General features: G+C 37.7%; 1 protein-coding gene across 1 annotated transcript in view; it reads left to right on the forward strand.

Annotated features, from left to right (window-relative positions):
- Nucleotides 1-22,052, forward strand: part of LOC141445310 (protein turtle-like) — a 232,403-nt gene that overhangs the window by 195,272 nt on the left and 15,079 nt on the right. Inside the window, exons 5-13 of the mRNA XM_074111105.1 lie at nucleotides 1,953-2,063; nucleotides 3,570-3,776; nucleotides 7,593-7,747; nucleotides 8,101-8,245; nucleotides 9,552-9,682; nucleotides 12,559-12,718; nucleotides 17,998-18,149; nucleotides 19,461-19,677; nucleotides 21,732-21,947. Of these exons, the coding sequence (XP_073967206.1) occupies nucleotides 1,953-2,063; nucleotides 3,570-3,776; nucleotides 7,593-7,747; nucleotides 8,101-8,245; nucleotides 9,552-9,682; nucleotides 12,559-12,718; nucleotides 17,998-18,149; nucleotides 19,461-19,677; nucleotides 21,732-21,947 (1,494 nt within the window). The remainder of the gene's footprint in view (nucleotides 1-1,952; nucleotides 2,064-3,569; nucleotides 3,777-7,592; nucleotides 7,748-8,100; nucleotides 8,246-9,551; nucleotides 9,683-12,558; nucleotides 12,719-17,997; nucleotides 18,150-19,460; nucleotides 19,678-21,731; nucleotides 21,948-22,052) is intronic.

The raw sequence follows: 22,052 nt of genomic DNA on the forward strand, positions 1-22,052 counted from the left end.
AGTAATTTCACCGGCTGTCTTACTCCCCACGCCGAAATACAACAGTGCAAGCACCGCTGCTTCACGGCAGGGTTAGCGAGCAAGATGGTGGTAGCAATCCGGGCGGACCTTGCACAGTACCCCCTGCAAAACCTGCATTAACCTGCATAAACCTGCGTTTGTAAAATTTAATGATCCCCGCAGGAAAACGAATTCTATGCGGACAACAACTAATACATGATATTTCCAGACTAGCCGGCTGTCTGCAACTCCGTCTGCTTCTATGTCCTTTCCTGGACTCAAACTATCTGTATAGGTACCGAACTTCATCTAAATCGGTTCAGTGGTTAAGACGTGAAGAGGTAACAAACAGACAGACTTACAAACTTTCGCATTTATAATATTAGTGGCATGAGATTTTTTATGGAACAAAATTAATTTCTTAATTATGTCTTATAACAAGCAAGCAAGTAGCAAGTTACAGTAACAAGCAATGATGCAACAAGTAATGAGTGTAGCAAGTAATGATGCAGTTCAAACGAATTTCGGAAAACATCGAAGCAGTTAAATGGTACTTGATAACAAAAGAATCGTATTCGAAGGTAGCCATAAAACTGTAGACAAATAATATGTTTTCCGTGTAGCTAATAAAATCAATTCATCGATAGCTGCTGTTTTAAAGTGAAAACAACCGGAATATACCAAACATAGGATAAAAAATCTCAAGCAGAGGATCGTGGGTTCAAACCCCTGCCGCACCTCTGAGTTTTTCGAAGTTCATGTGCGGAATTACATTTGAAATTTACCATGAGCTTTACGGTGAAGGAAAACATCGTGAGGAAACCTGCACAAACCTGCGAAGTAATTCAATGGTGTGTGTGAAGTTCCCAATCCGCACTGGGCCCGCGTGGGAACTACTGCCCAAGCCCTCTCATTTTGAGAGGAGGCCTGTGCCCTGCAGTGGGACGTGTATAGGCTGGGATGATGATGATGATACCAAACATTTCATCTTCCATACCTTACACCTATAAAGCATTGCTGAAACTTTTAATAAGATCGAACTTTGCTCCTCAGACCATAAAACGCAAAGTTCTTAGAAGACCAATTAATCCTAAGTTATAGTAAAAAATACCTCATACTTTTAATAACTGAAAACCTTTAAAACCTTGGACTTTGAAAAGCAATACCTTATTCTTTGGAACTTTTAAGTTGATAGAAGTTTTTAGTTGGCAGCAGTCGCGTCGTGGTGAATGCTTTAAAATTAACGTTTATTTAAATGGGGGATAGTTAAGAGGAAGAAGCGTCTAAAGTGTCATAAAATTACCTTAGTAGCGTCCTATTGATCTTGAAATCAGATAATTTATTGAAACAGGCGTTACTTTGTCCGTCGTTTCTGTAATTGTGTGTAAACTAGTCACTGTCACGAATAAATGTTTTTTTTACTTTGCGGAGGTCCAAATCAATGAACTACAAGCAATGACTTTACTTAATGCTTATGATAGCTATGTCTATGCAAAAAATGCGTGTTACTACCTACAGACAAATCACAAAAACCCAACTATCATCATCACCACAATACACTTACGCGTTTCGAGCGCAATCAGAGTGCATACTCAGAATAACACAATCTTTCACCATGCTGCCAGATGTCAGACTAAACGAATCAAAGCAAACATTTAAATTTGTCAATGTAAATTCCCCAATTACATACCCACTTGTAATTAGACACTAATGATTATATTTCTATTACTATTAAATTTCACAAATATCTGTAATTGTTATTTAAAATAAACAATCAGGATAGGATCATAGATATCTGTTGCATAATATTATAATAAGTTAGCAGAGAGCAAAGCACGGATAAGCTACAGTGTTTCATTATTATACGTGTAAATTATCTAATAGCTCGACAAATAATTGGCTTTAATAAAGATACATAAATTTATCGACCTTGTATCGTTTTTTTTTCACAGAATTACCAGAGAAACCGAAGATATTCGATGAATTAGACAAAGAAGTGATCGGCGTGGCCGGTCCCTACATAGAAGATACCAGTCTCAAACTTACCTGTGTTGTAAGTGGAGGTAAAACTAGCAGACAAGTCATTATTGGTGGTATTGTGTTTATTGTTGCCGTTTATAGTGTGAGCTTCCTCTGAGGCGGAGTAAGTGAAGATGAGCAGTCGACTAAATCACGACTTGTCATTACAAGGAGTGTGGGAGATATTAGTATTTTATGCAACTGTATCGTAATAGGGGTCCTTAAAACACGAGTGTGGACAATATTTTATCTATATCCATATATTAAATCCTCTATCATGTGTTCCGCGAATGACCATTACGATAGAGCCGTGTTCATAATAGAATCCAATATCGTAATGCTGGTCACTACCTATGGTTTTTAAACGCGTAATTGAGGATTTACTATATGGGTGTAGAAAAAGATTTAAACCTAATATTCACTGAATCAAGGGTTACTTTGCGGAGATGCAATCAATAAACATTTTTTTACATTGCTCGTGCAAAACAGCTATGTGTACAGCTATGTATAGTACAAAAATGTGTTTGCATGCAAAAAAATCCGTACTATCCTACTAATAAATGTGAAAGTTTGTGAAGATGTTTGGATGTTTGTTACTCAATCACGTCTAAACAGTTATGAAATTCGGTACACAGGTAGTTTGAGTCCCGGAGAAGGACATAGGATAGTTTTTATCCCGGAAAATTGCATAGTTCCCGCGGGATAGCGATAAACGAATACTACGCGGACGGAGTCGCGGGCAACAGCTAGTTTCATATGGATGAATACGTGTGTCACACAGTTAAAAACAGTAATTTTACTCGAAAGATTGTGCTTATTTTGTATTATTCACCCAGTGATCAAAATTTTCCGAGATGAAATAGGTCAGCTGTGAAAATGAAGAATTCCGTTACAAAAGGGGTCACCCTGAAAAATAACCCCCATTTCTCATGGGTTCCATCTCACCCGATCTACTGCAAGTCAATATATTATTTTGTTGTATAGTAGGTCTCATTTTTTGCTGACAAAATTGTTGTGTTGACGATTAGTCAAAAGTTAATTGATTTTTTTGCAAAATAAATACCGCGTTACATTAGTGTTCATTAATTTAGTTCATTGTGTCTTAAGGGTGGTAAATCAGTTATTACAAACAAGAGTCTATTACAAGTTTAATGAGTCAATGTTCATAATTCCAGCACAGCCCCAGCGACATGCAATGTTTTTTATCACATTTGTGAGTAAAATTGTATTTGCAAGACGAATATTGTAATATTTATATTAATTGTCGATACCATTGGCGCAGCTCGGGAGCTGCTATTGTCAAAGTCAAAGTCAAAATATCTCTATTCAATTTAGGCTATAACAAGCACTTATGAATGTCAAAAAAAATCTACCACCGCTTCGGAAAAACCTCTGTTGAGAAGAATCCGGCAAGAAACTCAACGAGGTATATTTTTTTTAAACAGATTTACAATATTATTAAATAATATCTATACATCACAAGTATTTAACACAACTTTATTTTTAACGAATTGTTTGTGTAGCTTATTATAATACAAGTTATTCCACAGGTAAACCAATGCCCCGTGTTAGATGGTGGCGAGATGACAAGCCAATACAAACGCTGGAGCCTGTCGAAGATGGCTCCAGACTCAGTTTACTTGAACTGAAGATACCTCGTCTCACAAGAAACTACCTGGACGCAGTGTACACTTGCACAGCTGACAACACACTCTTAGTACCCCCACTAAGAGTCAATGTGCAGATACAACTTTATTGTAAGTATCGAATATCCCAGCAAAGGCTTTATTGTCTAAAACTGCATTCACATATTTTTATTCTGTCGTGTTGTGTTGTAATGCTCTCTGTCTCTCTCCCTTGCGACACAACACAAGCCGTCACAACACACTGCGTCAGATAAATTTGAACGCCGGGTGTGGCCTGTATTAAAAGCAAATAATTAAAACAGATCGTACTCGTCAAACTGAACAACATTAGTTCAGCGACTTTTAAAAATAATGGAGTCTTTAGATTTTCCCTTTTTCATACAAATTAAATACTGTAATCAGTGTACACTACCCTAGAACCCAACTGACGGCGCCTGTCACCCTAGGAACATCAAGCATTTTGCTTTACATTGCTTCTTCGAATAAACTTTAAAGTGTAATAAAAATTAAAAAAACGAACTATTTTTTAAAGTTGCTGAACTAATGTTGTTTAGTTTGAAGAGTACGATCTATGTTTTAATTATTTGCTCATACTCACTTACAGGCCACACCCGGTATAAATGTATGAACCGATACCATTCTGATGCGTCACGACACGATTGTGTTGACAATAGATAAATTTGAATGCTGCTTAATGCACTCCGAATCGCAATCTTTTTCACCACTTCTTTCTGTAAAACGGTGTAGGAGGAGGATGGAAAGTGATGGTGAATACAATCACAAACGTCACATTCGAAAATTTGTTGGATAATTGATAAAACAATTTTAATATATTCTGTGCTATGCAACGTACTTAGTCAAATTCGGAAATGACCTTCAAAACGAAACTCCGTACTTCACATAAACACGTAAAAGCTACTAGGTACCTCATAATAAATAATATTCTCGACATAGTAATGAGTCCTTGGGTAAGGAGGTTAAATGTTACGCTTGAGGGGTCAGTAATACGTGTTGACCTTTCGCCTTCGCCTATTTAGACATACGAGTTATGACTTGCCCATTAATTATATTCCAACTTGCTAATAACGCTGGCCAAGTGCTATAATTGTAAACTTGTTTGAGTAGAATGGCTATTTGGGTTAATATTGTAGTTTCTGTGTTGGTAGGGACAGGCTCTTGGGAATAACAACCAAGTTTTTTTTTCTAAAAAAATACGACCAAAATATAAATGGTATCACGTGGTGTTTTGTTTTAACAGGAGCAATCACCTGAAACGAAGTGTTTGTTTAAATAGTCCTTTTCTGTTCAAATTCCTGTTAATTCCATAAAATAAATATCATTTCAACTCCGTGATTTCAGTGATCAATTCAAAAGCGCATAATTAATTAATTATGTAATTAAAAAATCGTAGCTTTCAAACGGAGTAACGATTTGGTTTGATTTACATAAAAGTGTATTTGCATGCGGTATACTTCGTTTTTTAGCATTAGAAACAACGTAAAAGAATCTCGACGAGTCTTTTTATTGAAAAACGTTTTTTAAAAAACAGTAACTATTACTTATCATACTAAAAGAATGTAAATGATCATAATGGCCTTACTTATTGTTACATATTTGCTGTGACTTATTTTTCAAAAGTGTTTTTCAATAAAAAGACACGTCAAGATCGCTTACCTTCTTTCTAATGTTAAAAAAAATAAAGACACGTCACACGTTCTTAGCTATGGTTCACTAAAGTCCCGGCTCAGCAGTGGGACGTTATGGGCAAGGATGATGATGATGGAACATCAAATACCACGCTCAAACGCCACCTCCTTCAATATTCACAGGTGTTTCCCGCTGTGCTAAGCGGCACTATGTCACGCACGTGATATTAGAGCATTTGTCTAACTAACCGCGCGCGACATTATAAGCGGTGACAACCCTGACGGCGCACTACGTCATCTAATACGTGCCTGCTGTGAGATATGAGGATTCTGGATGCGGTTGTAATGTGATAGAGGGCTACAATTTTTATTAGTTACTGCTATGACGGAATGGTCTGTTTTGCCAGTGTTCTTGGAGATTCGCTTCCTTATCTTTATGAGGTTTGGATGTAATGAAATGATAAATAGTTTCGGTATTACTTTATTCACGCTTTAGGGTTCTACTCGTACCTGTATTGGGTCAACTTTCGGTGTATACACCGAAACACACATATGAACGAACATATATGAATCGCAAGCCGTTTATATATATTTTTGTGTCTTTAGACACTTAATTTTTTCTGCCACTTTTTTCTCTGAGAAGGTTAAAATTTACTACGTTCTTTTAAATTTATTTCTATTTACCTAAGGAATTAATTTGGAATGGGCTCTAATGAGTTCGATAAAATTGGCTTATTTGGAGGTGAGAAAACGCAGGCGTTTGAGTTTTAGCTCGAGCAAAGCTCGGTAGCTTCAGATCGCTCTGAAGCGATAAGGCCGCCTATTGGTTACCTTGGAAAAACTCCATATACCTGTGTTTTCTCTACTGCTTACTATGTGTTGGTGTTCAATAAAGAGTTATTGTATTGTATTGTAGCCTAGGTACTTCTAACGAATACAAAATACACACAAGTAAACATTAGTTTTAGTGTAACCAATGAGGCCAATACCTGTCATAAAACATTTTAGCACAAACCAAAACTACTTAAATAAGTAAAAGTAGGTAGTGTGATTTGCATGAGCGGCAATAAAGTATGTAATCGTAGTACAAACAAAATAATAATTTAATTGTTATGCATGTTTTATTACTGGTCATGAAAAAATGAACTGTTAAAAACACCGCCAGTGCCACTCAGTATCTTCCCGCTGAAATCTCTACAATCTCACGTACCCCGAAATAGTTTCACCCAGTTCCACGTTCCAACGAAATGGGGGAAAGTTTCATAAAGCCCGCTTAACCTGCCGACAACCGCTCATTCAGTGTTATTGCAAAACTGAGTCCACATAAAACCGAGCGATTAACATAGATCATGCGCCCCCGTCTGCGCCACGGCTTACCTGATATGACGGCTTGTGGCTACAAAATTCTTTTGTGTCAGTGAGGACGCAGCGAAGCAACCATTAGTTTTTATTTGCGCGCATTGTCCCACACCATTCCACCGTTGGCAGATAGGAAATTATTTTCCATTATAATACATAACACCATCCATTCTGCTCACAGTTAGCTTTTAAGCTAAAATGTTATGATTTTAGTCCGAGCGTTTAATTAAAAAGCTTTAGTTTCACATTGTTGCTTTGTGTTAGTCCGCTGCTTTGGCGGGGCGCGAATTTTTCCTCAACGCTGCGTTAGTCTTTATTCAGGAAAAATCAACGTAAGGCTTTTAAGGGTTAGGTAACTACTCTTTGTAGTTACAAACATGTAGATGAGTCTGTAAGTTTTTATTTAAGCCTGCACTATATTTCTTTCGAATCGGTTCGTTCATTTTCGGACCCTCTCTCTTCTTCTTCTTCTTCTTCTCAGCCTTCTTCTACCTAATCCAGTTGCTGCCCGCCACCTAACACCACCCCCACCTTTTGAACCCTAACAAACATAAACAACAAATGTAGTTACAACTTTTACTAATAGTACCAAAACTAAGTCAAATAAGGTACCTAAACTCTGAATCACAAAAATTTTATAACAAAAAATTTAACCGACTATAAAAAACCATGAAAATAATTTTCTACCAGTCTGAAGTCGGTCGGTGCCTCAGCACGAGCTAGCAGGAGTGGACCTATAGTCATCTACCTCAATTACGCACTTTATATTGGGCTTCAATCACTCCTGCTGGCTCGTGCTGAGGCACCGACCGACTTCAGACTGGTAGAAAATACAACCGAATTGATAACCTCCTCCTTTTTTTTGAAGTCGGTTAAAAATTGAGTTCTTCATCCTCATTTAATTCCGAATTTTTGTTCTCAGTGCGGCCACTGCTAGTGGAAATTCTGGCGAGAGAACAGCCTCTCTCGGTGGGCCAAGAAGCTGAGCTGGCCTGCAGAGCGGTGGGCGCGCGACCGCCTGCTATTATCACTTGGTGGTTAGATGGAAAGCAGATGGCTGCAGCTGAGCCCCAAAAGGTAAACTAGGGCTTAGTTTAGTTACAGAGCTAATATTATGCCGATAATTTCACTGGGTATCCTTGTTTTCTACATCTGACTCAGCACCTCAAGCAATGCTGCTTTGCGGTAGCCTTGCTCGTCCGCTATTAAAACGTAGCGTCACGTTGAGTAGCCGAGGAGCAAAGCAAAAAGATAATACTTAATTGATGTGACGTTCGCAAATAAAGCTTGAATCTAAATAACTCAACCGCTCAACGTCTTCTAAATAGACCGAAACTAGTGAGACCGTTCCCGATTTAATCGTGAGACGAATTATTTAAAGCTTATAGTGATAATAAAATTAATAATTATCTATTGTTTATTTGTTTTAGAATTCTGAGGATAGTAACGAGACAGTATCTTTTTTGAGATGGACGCCTCGTATGGAACACGACGGCAGGATTCTGACATGCAGAGCAACCCACTCAACTTTAGAACACGTTACGTTAGAAACTACTAAGTTACTCAGTTTACATTGTAAGTACTCGTATATCAAACTGTTACAAGATTTCTGTTAGCGACGTTCGCTAAGACGGTGATTTTAGGAGGGCGCACCCAAAAGGCTTCTTCCTAGAAGTTGAGCTTGTATAACGATTGGTTCCAATAATCAAGCTATAGATAGATTTCCTTGGCAATCGATCGGTTAGACGACCAGATGGCTTACTAGGTGAGGTCATGACCACGAGACCACAAGGTTTCGAGTTCATCATCCCTGACCGTCGATTACTATACAAGTACGGTATACGTAGTACCCACGGGATATGTTCATCCTAGTTGAACCTCATAATAACTATAAACAATTTATTATACACACAATTTGTTCAATTTCCGTTAACTTCGACAGACGTCTCAGTTCATTGAAATAAACTACCTGATAATTAACTTTTGATCAAAACGTAAAAAGTTTTTTTTTAAATAGAAATCTGAGAATAGAATAATGATAATATAATGAATGAATAATTTGACGACCGGATGGCCAATTCGTTAGAGAACCTGACTACGAAGCTTGAGGTCCTGGGTTCGATTCCCGGCAGGCAGCTATTTGTATGAATAATACGAATGTTTATTCTCGGGTCTTGGATGTTTAATATGTATTTAAGTATGTATTTATCTATATAAGTATGTTTATCCGTTGCCTAGTATCCATAGTACAAGCTTTGCTTAGTTTGGGACTAGAACAATTGGTGTCAGTGTCCCATGATAATGAATAGAAATTTGAGAATAGAAATCTTTTTTTCATGCATGTAATAACTTCACAGTCATTGTTAATATTCAAATCGTAAAATAAACAAACATGTCGAGTGAAATTGACGTGACACATTTCCTTTGACCTTTTGCTAAATATATGTCAATTAACAACGTATTAGTTACAGCCTTAAATAAGAAACGTCATAAATTAAGGACATTTACACTCTTTAACTACTAATAATGAACTATCTTAATTCTTGATTACCTCTTAAACAGTAAGATCAAGTCGTTGGCGTCTTGGAGAAATTAATTTTATTTGAGTTTGAATGTCCTCTTAAAGTTAAGGGAAATCAAAAATAACACGGTGTACAGTCAAACAAATTGAATCATGACCCAGGGTGGAACCCTTTAATAATCAATTTCACTATGATTTCATTGAAAAAAGTATGAGATGTCAACATGACATTAGTAACAAAGGTTCCACCAGGTTTACATTAATATTTATTAATTTTAACGTACCGAAGAGCACAGATCAGCGTGTATTCTTTGAAGTGAATAAAATATCGAGAGATCTAATAAATTGTTTTGTTGACAGATATGCCTATAGTCGTCCTACAGTTAGGTTCTAAGTTGAACCCTAATGATATAGAAGAGGGAGACGACGTATATTTCGACTGTGTAGTTCGTGCTCATCCACAAGCTTATAAAGTTGTGTGGGAACACAACGTAAGTATCTACTTTGTGTATACAATTTAACTTTTATCTGTAAACGACTATGATAAGTATTAAACAGTTTGACTATTCTTTGTACTAAAGTATAGAAAAACGTATAAATATACAAACCAGTGTCGATGATAGAAGTGTTAGGCTCCTCATTGAGACAGTAACAATCCTATTTATGTAGATTATCTGTATCAGAAAGCCGTAGGTGTTGATATAGACTTCAAAGTTCAATATCTCAAAAACGGCTGAATCGATTTCGATAAAACATGTCAAAGAACCATCGCTAGAAATCCTGCTTTCAAATAAAAAACCCGCAATCAAATTGGTTTACTCGTTTAAGAGCTACGGTGCCACAGACAGACACACACACACACAGACACACTGACATACAGACACATAGACACACATAGCGGTCAAACTTATAACACCTCTTTTTTTGCGTGGGGGGTCAAAAAAGATGGTAACTAGTTGTAATGTAGATAGTAAATAAACCTAACCTAACCAACAAAACTTGGAAAACCCCCGACTTTGTTACTTCAAAGTTCAATATCTCAAAAACGGCTGAACCGATTTTGATAAAACATGTCTAAGAACCATCGCTAAAAAACCTGCTTTCAATTAAAAAAACGCATTCAAATCCGTCCACCCGTTTAAGAGCTACTGTGCCACAGACAGACAGACAGACACACACAGACATACAGACACACATACTCGTAGCGGTCAAACTTATAGCACCCCTCTTTTAGCGTCGGGGGTTTAAAATTAAGACTGATTAAAATTACAAATGACTTACTTGACATATATTTTTTATCACGTGACTGAGCAACTGACATTAGGGCGACAACTAGCTGTATGAAGTTAGTCCATCCAGACGAACGCCCCGCGTACAGTCAAGGAAACAGAATAACGTACCAGGGTGCAACCTTTTAATAATCAATTTCGCTTTGATTTCTTTGGAAAATTTATGGAATGTCAACATGACATTGGTAGCACCTATTGGTAGTAACTTTGACTAGAATAATGCCTTCATGAATATTTTGTCAACATTTTTGAACTGACAAAATTTGAGTAGCAAGATTGTACAAAGAGAATTAACATTATCAATCTTAAATAGCTTTAATGTTCTTGGAACTGTTTTCTCTTAAATATTATATAAGCAGAGAGCTCTTTGCATTATTCTATTTTATTTCTAAGCCCTTAATATTGTCGCTGTAGGACAAAGATCAAGTTCTCTACTCTCCAGAGGACAATGAATTCTTCTTGTTTTAGATACTCGAAACTATTTTTACTAAGCATCTGTTTAACGTTCATTACCATCATCATATCAGCCATAGGACGTCCACTGTTGGACATAAGCCTCTCCCATAGACCTCCAGTTGCCTCGGTTGGAGGCGGCTTGCATCCACCGTGAACCCGCGACTTTAACCAGGTCATCCATCCATCTCGTTCGTGCTCAGTTTAAAATTTAAATAAATGATGAGGCGAAATAAGTAACTTATGACAACTCTTGAATATTTGCACTTCTACTGACAGTAACTATTTTTGAATAGGTATGTAGCACAAGTATGTAGTATATGAGTAGTTGCTTCCATAGTGTTTAGGTATACATATACACAAATAACCTAACCAATAAAAAGTTGGAAAACCCAAGCTTTGTCACTTCAAAGTTCAATATCTCAAAAACGGCTGAACCAATTTTGATGAAACGTGTCTAAGAATCATTGCTAGAAACCCTGCTTTCAAATAAATAAAACCGGATTTAAATGGGTCCAACCGTTTAAGAGCTACGGTGCCACAGACAGACACACACATAGCGGTCAAACTTAAAAAAATAACGTCGATAATGGTGAAGCGTCTAGCTTCATATTTGGTCGTTGTTTTACGGCGGTTTTACTTTAACGGCTATTTCCTATGACGGCCGAATAGATAAGTTGTCAGTGACTGACTACGAAGAGGTTGCGGGTTCAATCCCCATGACAGGCAAATATTTATTTTTTGGTGATGAATACGAATTTTTGTAATTGAGTCTTGGATGTTCGTATTTAAGTATATATTTAACTATTATATTATGTATCTCTATCCGTTGTCTAGCACCCATAGTACAGTCGCGTCGCGGAATGAAAAGGTTGATCACTTTAAGGTCTGTTTTTGCTTGCTCAGTATATAGGTAGAGTCATTCACGATGACGCGTATTCGTGGATGGCACTAGGTATAACTGCTTTATCGATCGAGTATGACATATTCTGTCATAATGTCATCCAAAAAGGTAGCATGTGCTGGCAACTAAAAATAGTAGATTTATGAACAAGGGTTGTAAGTGATCAATTACACCCAAGATATTTAGGCGCACGAGCAAGCAAAGCGAGCGAGGGTGCTTATAGTTCACGAGTGTAATTGATCATTTACACTCGAGTTGAACACCCTACTTTTCATCAAAAATGCGAGGAAATAAAGAAAAACCGTTATAAATGTATACGCAATTTGTAACAGAGCGGAAGTAAATTTATCGCGCCAAACCGTCTTTTTTTTAATGGCCTCGCACTCTTTGGCTTTGGCACATTCAGCCAGCACTGACTGGCCAGCAGTATTATGCCAGCATGGAGGTTTGGAGGTAAGTATATTGTGAATACAAAGGAGCACCATTCGATTTTTAAATTTACTTACATCCCTAAAGATGTAAAACGAATTTACAACACGGATTTCAAGTTAAATGCAACCTACTTTCAGATCTTAAGTGATGAAAAAGAATTTAACTATTTGAAAACTGGTCAACCTTTTCATTCCGCCACTTTACTTAGTTTGAGGCTAGGTCAATGAAATTGGTGTAATTAGTCCCAAGATATTGTTGTTATTATTTAAATCTGAACATTTTCTTTTAGGGTCAAATATTAACACACAATCAGCGGACAGGCGTGATAGCCAATTCAGCGCATCTAGCAGTCCAACGTGTCTCCAGGGAGAGTGCGGGCAAGTACGTGTGCACCGCTTCCAACGTGGAGGGCGATGGTCGATCTGCTCCTGTCAACCTGCAGATCATATGTGAGTACTCATGCTTAACAATTTATTGAATCAGGCGTTATTTGCGGAGGTCCATATCAATGAACTAAAAGAATTTCCTTGCTCACCCGCGACCTTACGATAGCTAAGCTTATGCAAAATATGCGTGTTCATGCAGGTCCTCCACCTCCACACTGTAAGAACACACACAAATCACACAAACCCATTTATCACCACCACCACACTACACTGACGCGTTTCGAACTCAACCAGAGCTTATCTTCAGAGTGACACAACCTAACAACAACAACTCTAACAACTCTACTACGTTTATGCAAGAAATTGTGTTCATGCAGTTCCTCCACCTCCACACTGTAACAGTGTTGTATACCCATCTATCACCACCACCCATTTTCAGAGCACCATAGCAAATTTTAGCATTTTGCATAAACGTAGCTCTCTATGATAAGTTCGCGGGTGAGCAATGTAATTGTTTAAGTTCATTAATAATGTTTACCCACGGCATCGAACGCTAAAATCATTAAATCCAGTAGTCGAATTGAAATTCCTGGATTTTACAAAAATCCCGTAGGAGTTCCTGAAAAATTACATCCTGGTCTTTATTGACGTTGCATTATAAACAAAAGTGCCAAATTGGGACTCTATACACAGTGGTTGTTGTTTCGAGATTTTGGATTCCATATATTTTGACAAATTCCACATTATGTTGCAATCAAACTAGTTTGCAAACTGAACTCTCAACTAATATAATAATTTGCACGATAAATTTGTACACACTACATCAGAATAAGCTACGCCAAGTTGAACGCGAAAAAAAATAACAAAAGATAGTTAAACAGATATTTGTTTCTAAGTAAAGCGATTTTTGCTCGCTCGCTAGAGCTACCTAAAAAAGTTAGACTCTAAGTTAGCCGCAAAACTAAACTAGACTAACTTCACTCAATGGAGAGTTCCGGGCTGCAGATGCGGGATCGATTTCTTAAGTTGGTGTGCACTCAGACAACTTGGTGTTGAAGAATACCGCATGTCGAGGTTATACTGTATATTCGATCATCAACATCAGCGGCAAGACGTCTACTGTTGAACAACGACCCCCCTTAAACGCCACAATTAACTTTGACTCGCCGCTCATATCCACCGGTTGCCAGTAAAGCCCCATTTAGACCATTCAAGAACTTGCATACAAGTTGCATTACATCGCAGATTATTCAGGGGCAATGAATACAGTTGATCAACCAAATACCGCAATGTAGTGAAACTTGCATGGAAGTTCTCGCATTCTTTAGTCAACACAGTGTGAGACCTGCCAACGCTTCGTCTTCGGGTTCTTGATCGCCACTCGAAGACCTTTCTTCCCTAACGGTTATCTGTTCTTCAAGCGATGTAGTCCGCCCGTGCCACTTCAACTTGCATATTCTTCGAACTCGGTGACTTTAGTTATTTGGCGAATTTCCATCGACTGTATATTAAGTTGATTGAATGATTTTTGCGATTTATAACCAAAACATTTTGTAAAATTACTAGCTACTCGTTTCGGCTTCGCACGGATGGAACTTGGATAAATAATGGTGAAATATTAAAAAGGGTGTATAATCAAAAGCACTTCACATTTTCCACCTCCGTTTCCCTAGAATTACACTCGCGTAAAATCGAAGTGCGTCACTAAGATATACATTCTATATCTATAAAACTTTTGTGAAGCCGCATCAAAATCCGTTAAGTACTTGAAAAGATCTAAGCGTACATAGGTACATACTTACGGAGGTAATTACAGACAATTAGAAGTGAAAATCCTCGAATATAATTTTAGAACAACATCAAACAAAAAATATTCCAATATACCTAAAACTTAAGCTGCTTAACGTCGACAACTTGACCACGTCTATTTCAGGAATCGTTTTCATCCCAATGAAATATTTAAGCTCCAATTAATTCTTTAAATTGGGCAGTATTTACAAAAGCCGATTCGAACAGTTCGATTTTTGAGAATTAATGCTACATTCTGGGGTAATCATAAATTTAAAGCAATATTTCACGTGAAAAACTCTTTTTCGATTCCCGTTATCAATAGCACTCCCATGAATAAAGCGCAGATTTTAAGCTATATTTATTAAAGGCAGCTCCCCGCAGTAAAATATTATGATAAATATTTAAGGCGAGCGTCCACTGAAACTGCGAGAAACAGTATTTAACGACCCAAGGGAAATTATATTTTATCACCTCTGTTCTACAACGTTTATAATCCCTTCAGTAGGTAATTTCGGAGTGCTCAGCCAAATAATTTAATAAGCACCCACGGTATTAATTAATAAACAAACAAAGAGTTACTCGTGGTGTGTGAAAATTTAGGTTTTATCTCAGAAGCAAGGAGAGCTAGAAAATATAATATGTGCAATGAGCGGAAAGAATATTTTAATGTTTATTTGGGCACAAACGGTACAGTTTAACTTTAGATCAAACAACCTTATATCTAACATTAACCAATACAGGAAACCGAAGTAGCTAAGAATAACGCCTATCTTTAAGTTTTCCTTTCCTGTTTAGGTTAGCTTGAAAAGATCCCTTTTAGGGATAAGTTCGCCTTTGTACTCTTTTGTTTTGTTGTTTTCTTTTTGTATTATTTTTGTGTTTTATGTACAATAAAGTATTTACATACATACATACATACATAACGTACTTACGCGCAGGACAATAAATAATAATATTATAATAATATTAGGAATAGAAATATTATCATGTGTATTTTCTCACAGAATCGACATCGCTGGTTAAAGCCTCTCCCGCGTGAAAATACTTTTTTATTTATTTATAGATTTTCGTTGATTACGTCTAGATTACGGTATTCACCAAAGAAATGTTATCTTTTTTGAACGGCCGTCTCCGCAATGATCCATTTTTGAGCATTTTTCAACTTTATTGCGGATTAAACTATGAAAATACATACAATTTAATAAACATATGACTTTTTAGCCAATGTGCGATAACTAGCGTGTCATTTAAAAAAACCGGTGTATTTATTTAATTTAATACTTATTTTTTAACACAGCCTCTTACGTGGATGTGGAATTTTCGTGGCCTATGCAAGCTTTGGCCTCTCAAGCAGAGGAACGTGAGTTCTCCCCGCTCGCACCTCTGAGTTTTTCCAAATTCATGTGCAAAGTTACATTTGAAATTTACCACGAGCTTCACGTTGAAGGAAAACATCGTGAGGAAACCTGCACAAACCTACGAAGTAATTCAATGGTGTGTGTGACGTTCCCAATCCGCATTGGGCTCGTGTAGGAACTATGATCCAAGCCATAGCACCCTGGGAGGAGGCCTGTCAGCAATGGGAGGTGAATGGGCTGGGATGATGATGTTGATGAAGTTGAATAAAAGAGAAAAAAAACTAGTAAGTACATAACAAGAACAACATGTATTGTTATTATTATTTATTCTACAAATCTGAAAGTCATTCGTGGCACTAAGTCACTTCGCACCAAACACGTCATATGTATACGGTGTGAAGCCAAACACGCCATTGCTATTCCTGTAGCAAATTGAATGCACATGCACCTAGCGCATGACTTGCAAATGGAAGCAATACAGCACGAGATACACTTTGATTGTCAATACCATCCGGCTTGCTTTGCACACAAGTTGGTGTAACTAATATTAAGCTTTGTGAGGAGTTAATGGACAAAGTGCAACTATATCGAAAGCTATCTTGCGGTAAAACGATTTATATTGGGATAAACTGGCGGATTATAAATGCTTTCTTTAATTATAGGTAACTTCAATTATTAAAGATATTTTACCAATATCTCTTCTTCTTCAACTTAAGAGTTATACTCTTGTCGGTGGAGTATCTTCCACACATCCCTCCTTTGAGCCATCCTCTTGACCTCTTGATACGACGCGACGCCAACTTTCTCCTTTATCTGATCGATGTAGCTGCGCCTAGGTCGACCTCTTCCTCTCTTCCCCTCGATCTTTCCTTCCAAAATTATTTTGAAGAAGTCGTCGTGTCGTATCAAATGTCGTGTCGTATGTACCAATATACTCTTAAATAATTTCAATACGTCTTTCCACAAAAAAAAACGGCCGAGTGAACCCTTAAGGTCCTTTCCACCGGCGAGGCGAGACGAGAATTGAAATTTGTCGGCGCCCGCGACGGCTCGCGGCGGGCGCGCGAGCATGCATACCAAATTTCAATTCTCGTCTCGCCTCGTCTCGTCTCGCCTCTCCGGTGGAAAATCACCATTACACGCGGGTAGGTCTGCTACCGCACATCTATCTAATACCTTTAAACGAACAATTCTTGTATATACACATATATATTTCGGGGATCTCGGAAATGGCTCCAATGATTTCGATGAAATTTGATACATATGTAGACGTTTTCGGGGATGAAAAATCGATCTAGCTTTGTCATATTTCTGGGAAAACGCTGCAAGTTACAGAGTTTTAGCCCGAACGCAGCCCGGTGGCCAAGGTACTATGCTATCTAGTAATTTGGCTTTAATAAAAAAACTGCTAAAAAAATATGATTCTCAGGTGCTATAACTAAATAGTAGATTGTATCATAGAGGAGCGAAATTTTATTCATTATGGTGAGGGTGATTTGTTCTCAATTCAGAGAGCAGCGATTGTTTCTAATAAGTTGTTTATTTATATATTTATGTATATACCGCGCATCAATCGGCCTTTCCTTAGGTACCTGGCGATAACCTGATCCTGATTCATTCAATATCAGCTCACAATATCTTTGCTCGTGTTGTGGAACACCTTGACAAACCAAACGTCGATTTTCATAGAAATGGAATAAAAATACGAGTACAATCCTGTTTTAAAATAAAACAAGCACAAATCACAGAATGATGGCAATCTGGATTCGGTTCTCGGTTTTACTTAGCTTATTTTTTTCTATATTTTTGCTGTATTTTAGTAATGCAGTATAGGTAATCGAAAGGGGAATAATTTGTAATATGCCCTTTGCATCTTACCGGAAAGAAGGCGAGCTCATCAAGGGGAAATTTTGATAATGATTTAGTCTTCGTAATTTGAGTACCATTGAAGTAAAAACTATCCTGAAAATAACCTAAATATTTATACAATTCGCATAAGTCCTGTCCCTGCGGAAGCATGCCCATAAGGCTGGCTGGATTATGATGTCAATAGGTACGTTGAGCGAAAAATGCGCCAGCCCTATGATCATGATCATGGGTATTTTTTTTAATTAACCGAAAGGTTGAGTTGAGCGTCGATTTGTATGGTATATTAATCAATCATTCAGGCACTTTTTCTTTTCTTTTATACAGATAAACCAGTATGCAAGAACAAAGCGCCAGCGCTAGTCGGCGCGGCGCTCAACGAGGTGGCACGGGTGACGTGCGAAGTGGACGCCTTCCCGCCACCGAAGAATTTCCAGTGGACGCTGAACAACTCCATGGGGACCACGGAGCTGGAACCGGTGAGTGAACTACGTTAATGGGCTATGTCGGAATAAATCTGACCAGACATAGGCATCCAAGGGGCAACATTTTACGACGGGTAGGGAGTTCCTATATCAAATGATATTGCAACGGATAACTCACGTCTTAAACCGAGTTTAGCTCGACATGTTTCGGGCTATTTCGTAGCCCTTCTTCTCAGGAGCACGCGGCTCGGCGGCTGAAATAGCCCGAAACATGTCGAGCTAAACTCGGTTTAAGACGTGAGTTATCCGTTGCAATATCATTTAATATGAGTGAGTCTCACGGTAGTTTCATGTTCAAAAGTTCATATATCGACAAACGCCACTAGCATTGTGTATTGTTTTGTAAGAATGAGTATGAAGTAAATACATAGCATATTTTTAATGATGGCTAGGTTATAGCTAGGGTGTAATATTGCACTATGAAATATTTAATAATTATCTCGTTATTTTTTTTTTTTCACTTTTAATAAAAACGTATTTTACAAGCAAAACTTGGAGTGATCAGAAGTATATAGAACAAGCATCGATAGTTGAGTTTACCGATATACATAAGAATAAGAACTCCCTATGTGTCATAAAATTTCCCCCTGATTTCTCTATGTCTGAATTAGACACATAAATATTGTAACATTTACCTGAGCCTTTGGTCACGCAGACCATTAGGTTTGGCAGTTGAGTTCAAGGATTTTACTAAAATTCCTTTGGAAATTCCCCACAAACTTCATCACGTTTTCATTAATGGTGCATGGTCAAAAAAATAGTACCAATGTCATGCAACTCTTAGGGATTTTTTATATTTATTTATTTTACGTAACGCACTTCCCGATTCCGTGAAAATATTGGAATAAAAGATAGCCTATGTGTTGTTACAAAGATCCTTCTATTTTCATACCCAAATGTATCAAAATCCGTCCAGCTATTTTAAAGTGAAAGAGTAACAATCACCCTCACGCGTTCAGTCACAAACTGGAGTTACAATTTTAGCGGGGCCGATTTTGGTAAAATAAAATATTACACCTAAGAGAACTTTTTTAATACCTTAAATGTAAACGGTAATAAACTACTTTATTATAAAAACTGGAACACAAATTACTTAGCAATATTTATGAAGCACGATAAAAGCTAGTTATCATATAAATTTAATCAGGCATTCGTGCTACCATAGCTATAGTATACATAGGTACTAGAAATTATCTGCACAATATAGATAAGACAGAATTATGGTCACCGAGCACACCACACTTTGCATCCTGCGCATAAATTATTTAAATCTTGCAAATACACTGACACTTATCTTGTCTTCAGGCGAAATTCACGATAAACAACGGACAATCCATTCTTACATACACCCCTACTTTGGAAGGCGACTACGGGTCTCTATCATGCAGGGCCACGAACTTGGCTGGGCAGCAAATAGAACCTTGTCGCTATACTCTCCTGCCGGCGGTTCGGCCAGATCCACCTTTCAACTGTTCTTCTTTAAATCTGACAGAAGATTCCGTGGAGCTGCGATGCATGGCAGGTAAGTTTTATTTTCCCAAACAGATATCTTTGTTTATTTTTTTTTGCTGACTGGCGTTCCATTGGGTGTAAACACTTGCATTTTCATCTAAACTACATAATAATACTCGTACTTAGTTTCAAGTCGATGCCATTAACCGTTGAAGAGCTCTATCCTGGCCGGTCCACCAGAATTTAACTACCAGATTATTATAGTGTCGCCGAACTTACATCATCCCAGCCTATATACGTCCCACTGCTGGGCACAGGCCTCCTGTCAGAACAAGAGGGCTTGGGCCATAGTTCCCACGCGGGCCCAGTGCGGATTGGGAACTTCGCACGCATCATTGAATCGCTTCGCAGGTTTGTGCAGGTTTCCTCACGATGTTTTCCTTCACCGCAAAGCTAGTGGTAAATTTCAAATGTAATTCCGCACATGAATTTCGAAAAACTCAGAGGTGCGAGCCGGGGTTCGAACCCACGACCCTCTGCTTGAGAGGCGATAGGTCAAACCACTAGGCCACCACGGCTACTTACATAACCATACCAAATTTCAGCTGAATGGGAAACCCTTAAAATTCCAGGACGTATACACATCCACGTGAAGTTAAAAGCTTTTAAAAAGCTTGTGACAAAATAAAATGAAATTTTATTTTCACAACTATGTATTGTGGTCAATAATTGACACAAAAACAGAAAGCTCGTACACGTTATGTGGAATTTTTGATTCAAAACGATCTTTTCCTATTGCAGTTAACGTTGCATACCAATTGCAGCCAATTTCCAACCGTGTATAAGCACTGATCGAACGCAAATCTACTCAATTAAATCAATTTAACGATCGAGCAGTCGAAATAGTAAAATCAAATTTTACACTATGAGGTCAGACTAAATTGGAAAATAGAACCGCTGTTCAATATTGAAAGTAAATCGTTCAATTCAATTAAAACTGAAATGTGTTAGAGCTGAACTGTTCTAGGTTAAAGTTAGCTAATAAAGCTTTGCACCGCTCTCATGTTTTAAGGGTTGAGAGTCAATTTTAGAGTCGTTAACCATATAAATAAATAAAGAGCGTCCATTTTTACTCATTGCAAAATGTTATGTCTTTGTTTATTGTTATGTAAATAAGAAAAATAAAATAACCAAGAAAGAAGAATACACATTCAGACGAAATCTTTAAAAGAAAATTGAAATAGAAATTAAGAAAAAAAAATCAACAAATGATTAATTAGGACTGACTGAGAAAACTTCTGTTATGATATGAAAAAATGTCCGTCGAAACGACTGCAATTAATTGACTGTTGCACAACAAATAGTTTCATACTAGTTTTAAGTGCCAGTGTCCTTTGAACTCATTCAAATTAAATTTAAGCACAGTTACACAAAGCATTTTCGCTCATCTTTTTCTGTTTGGATACTATGAGTGGAATTCTCTACTTGCGTCTCTGATCTCTAAATATTAAAATCATGTGGTCATCATCATCATCATATCAGCCGTAGAAATTTTACTGTCCGCCATAGACCTCCAGTTGCTTGGGCTGGAAGCACGGCTTTAACCAGGTGATCCGTCTATATCATTGGTGGACGTCCTACACGTACACATAAAATTACAATCTGGCAATCCTCAAATCGAGGTTAAAGAAATCTATTAGGCGAGAAAATTCTATCTTAGAACGCCTCACACGCACGTCATAGATAGATACGTAATACATGTAACGAAAATACAAACTGAAACATCATCCAACAGAAAAAAAACAGAAAAAGAGACCAGCCCTGGGAATCGAACCCAGGTCCTCAGCATTCTAGGCTGCGTGCTATACCTCTACACCACCACTGGACAGGAGTCTAGACACAAATATCTCCCATGCACCACACATTTCAGTTTGCTTTTTTCTTAGTCACTTAAGCAGCTCTCTGCTGCTCTCTTTTTCTGGGTTTTTTCTGCGCATCCATGTTTCAGTTTGTATTTTCGTTGGATTTCACAGGAAGACCGTAAAAGTAACAAATTTGGAGTTGAAGTAAAAAATACAAAAATACTTCAAAAATCAATCGTAATACGTGTACATTTTTCTCTAGGTTACGACGGCGGTCTCCACACAATTTACTTCGTTGAAGCATGGGAGCAAGGCTTGCTTATAGCCAACGCTTCAGCTGTTATGCCTATGTGGAAATTGCGAGGTCTTGGCCCTGGGAAGACTGTAAAGCTAATATTCTACGCCAACAATGCCAGAGGACGGTCGGAGATGGCCACGTTGAAAATCTATACGCCGTCCAGCCTAGCGTTGCATACTGGTTAGTAAAAGTAGTCCTTAGTTATAAGTAATGATCTATTGATATAAATGTAATTCTCTGTGATATTGGTTGATCGTAAATACTGCAGATTAGTTATTTTATGTT

The sequence above is a fragment of the Choristoneura fumiferana genome, chromosome 2, assembly GCF_025370935.1.
Source record: "Choristoneura fumiferana chromosome 2, NRCan_CFum_1, whole genome shotgun sequence".
Lineage (NCBI taxonomy): Eukaryota > Metazoa > Arthropoda > Insecta > Lepidoptera > Tortricidae > Choristoneura > Choristoneura fumiferana.